This window comes from Primulina huaijiensis, unplaced genomic scaffold (assembly GCF_012295235.1).
Source record: "Primulina huaijiensis isolate GDHJ02 unplaced genomic scaffold, ASM1229523v2 scaffold207432, whole genome shotgun sequence".
Classification (NCBI taxonomy): Eukaryota; Viridiplantae; Streptophyta; class Magnoliopsida; order Lamiales; family Gesneriaceae; genus Primulina; species Primulina huaijiensis.
The window spans coordinates 1-2845 of NW_027354860.1; the positions used below are offsets into that span (position 1 = coordinate 1).

The 2845-nt window shown below is 39.2% G+C and overlaps 1 protein-coding gene across 1 annotated transcript; it reads left to right on the plus strand.

The window, feature by feature from the left end:
- Positions 1-210: 210 nt before the first annotated feature.
- LOC140966623 (dynamin-related protein 5A) lies at positions 211-2845 on the plus strand (the record flags this gene model as incomplete). The annotated part of the gene is made up of 6 exons (XM_073426881.1): positions 211-402; positions 505-711; positions 990-1418; positions 1530-1757; positions 1830-2025; positions 2151-2845. Coding segments are annotated over 6 exons (1947 nt in total), but the record flags the coding sequence as incomplete, so codon positions are not given.

Consider the following 2845-nt stretch of genomic DNA (forward strand, 5'->3'; position numbering starts at 1 on the left):
CGGTTTGGCTTTTGAAATTATGAAACAGAATTAGGGATGACATTATCGCCAAGTCTATGTACATTGTAGATTCAGGCACTTGAACGTATAAATTTTGAAAATATTTCTTTAGAATGTAGTTGTCTTGAACTGAACTAATTTTGCTTAATATAAGAATATCAATCTTTTATTTTTTCCATCAAGGAAGCTGATTTGAGAATATTGTGACAGGAAGAAGATTCAGAAGAATATGGGAATCCCATTGTGTCATCTACTGCAATTGCAGATACTATAAAATCTCGGACTGAAGCACATTTGAAAAAGATAAGGACAGCAGTTTCTTCTAAGCCCATTGTTATGAGAGCAGAATATGCACATTGTCCTAATCTCACCATTATAGATACACCGGGCTTTGTTCTCAAGGTATGCAATGTAAAACTTTAAATATTGATAAAAATTTAAATTTATGTTTTTCCTTTTAAAATATTCTTTCTGCACTAAATTGGTGGTTTGAAATGATGGCAGGCAAAAAAGGGTGAACCTGAGAGTACACCTGATGAAATTTTGTCAATGGTGAAATCCTTGGCCAGCCCACCACACCGAATTCTAGTGTTTCTTCAGCAGAGTAGTGTTGAATGGTGCTCGTCATTGTGGTTGGATACTGTTCGTGAAATAGATCCTGCATTTAGGAGAACTGTCATTGTTGTCTCCAAATTCGACAACCGTCTAAAGGTATAACTTTGTTTAAAGATTTGCTTCATTGATAATTATCATAAATAATAATACAGGGAAAGATTAGAATCAACGTGATTAACTAATGATATATTTCTCATCATCGACAAAGCAAATTCATAGTTTGCATGGATCAGTCTCTCTCGAGTGCTGTTGTATGAAACTATTGCATCAGGACCAGTTTTGGAAACGTTTCAATTTTAGGTTTCGGGAATAAAAAGCCCAGGAAGTAATATTGGTCATAAATTATTAATCAGCTTAAAATCTAACATGTTCAGGAGTTCACTGATCGCTGGGAGGTGGACCGCTATTTGAGTGCAAGTGGATATCTCGGAGAGAGCACGCGGCCTTTTTTTGTAGCCCTGCCAAAGGAGAGAAGTGCAATTTCTAATGATGAGTTCCGTCAGCAAATATCTCGGGTAGATACAGAAGTAATGTCTTATCTTCGTGATGGTATAAAGGGGGGTTTTGATGAAGAGAAGTACAAATCTTACGTTGGCTTTGGCTGTTTAAGAGATTATTTGGAATCTGAACTCCAAAAGAAGTACAAAGAAGCTGCCCCAGCTACAATCGCCCTACTGGAACAGCGCTGTAGTGAAGTCACAACTGAGCTGACCAGGATGGAAAGAAAAATACAGGCAACTTCTGATGTTTCTCATCTTCGCAGATCTGCCATGTTGCATGTTTCTTCTATCTGCAACCATCTGGTATGTATCAATGTTTTAATTTAATATTTTATCTTTTTTATTTGAGTATCATTTTTCAGAAACTTAATTTTGAATCCAAAGTTTGAACCAGTGTTCCTGTAAATTGTAAAGGAAGCACTTCTTGATGGAGCAGCAGATCCAGAACCAGAGCAATGGGGGAAAACAACAGAAATCGAAAAATTCGAGAGTGGTATAGGTTGTTGGCCTGGTGTTACCACCGGTGTAAAACCTGCCAATGCAACTCTCCGCCTTTATGGTGGTGCTGCTTTTGAAAGAGTGATGCATGAGTTTCGTTGTGCCACATATTCCATGGAGTGTCCCGTTGTGTCTAGGGAGAAGGTACTTTTCCATCAAGGTTTCGGACTATGGGTCAAAACTATGCAGTGTAATTTACGTTCTGAACTGTGACAGGTCGCCAATATCTTACTTGCTCATGCTGGCCGAGGCGGGAGTAGAGGAGTTACAGAGGCTGCTGCAGAGATAGCACGTGCTGCAGCCAAAACTTGGCTTGCTCCTCTTCTTGACACAGCTTGTGATCGGCTTGCTTTTGTTTTGTGCAATCTTTTTGATATTGCGATTGAGAGAAATCAACATCATCACGCTGGATGTAAGTTGAGAACGTATTTTTTTCTGTTTCATATTTAGACGGTTGTCGAATTTGGAGACAACAATGCTCGTCATTGTGATGACCTTATCATAACATTGCTTTTTTATTGTTATATTTTCTGTTAGATGGTCATCAATCTGGAGATATGGATGGATATGTTGGTTTTCATGCTGCATTAAAGCACTCTTACAATTGCTTTATAAAAGATCTTGCCAAACAGTGCAAACAAGTAGTTCGACACCATCTAGATTCAGTTACCAGCCCTTATTCTCAGGTCTGCTACGAAAATGATGTTCTGGGGAGTTTAAGTTCAGGTGTAAACTCGATTTCTCGAGTAAACCAAGTATCAGCAGGATCGTTTTTCCTTGAGCTCAGCGATGGCAGGCCTGCTTTGCACAAGGAAGCCACTAAAGATCAAGAAAATATACCCCCTGAAAAAAATGATACTACACCAGGGAAAGTGGCTGAGGGTAGAGATGCTCTCCGAGAATGCCAAATGACGGTGCCAGAAACCCCATCGCCTGATCAACCAAGTGACGGAAACTACCTGGTTAAAAAGGAAGTTGGTAATTGCATTGAAGTAGGGGCAAGAAAACGCCATCCTAGACTTGCAGGAAATAATAGAAATTCGGATAATTGTATAATTCAAAATGGCGGTGGCCTCTTATTTGGTTGTGGAGATAATAATACTTCCAGATCAGGATCAGCTTACTCAGACATATGCTCATCTGCTGCTCAGCATTTTGCTCGCATTCGTGAAGTTCTAGTTGAGAGAGGAGTGGCATCAACTCTGAATTCTGGTTTTTTAATACCTTGGTAA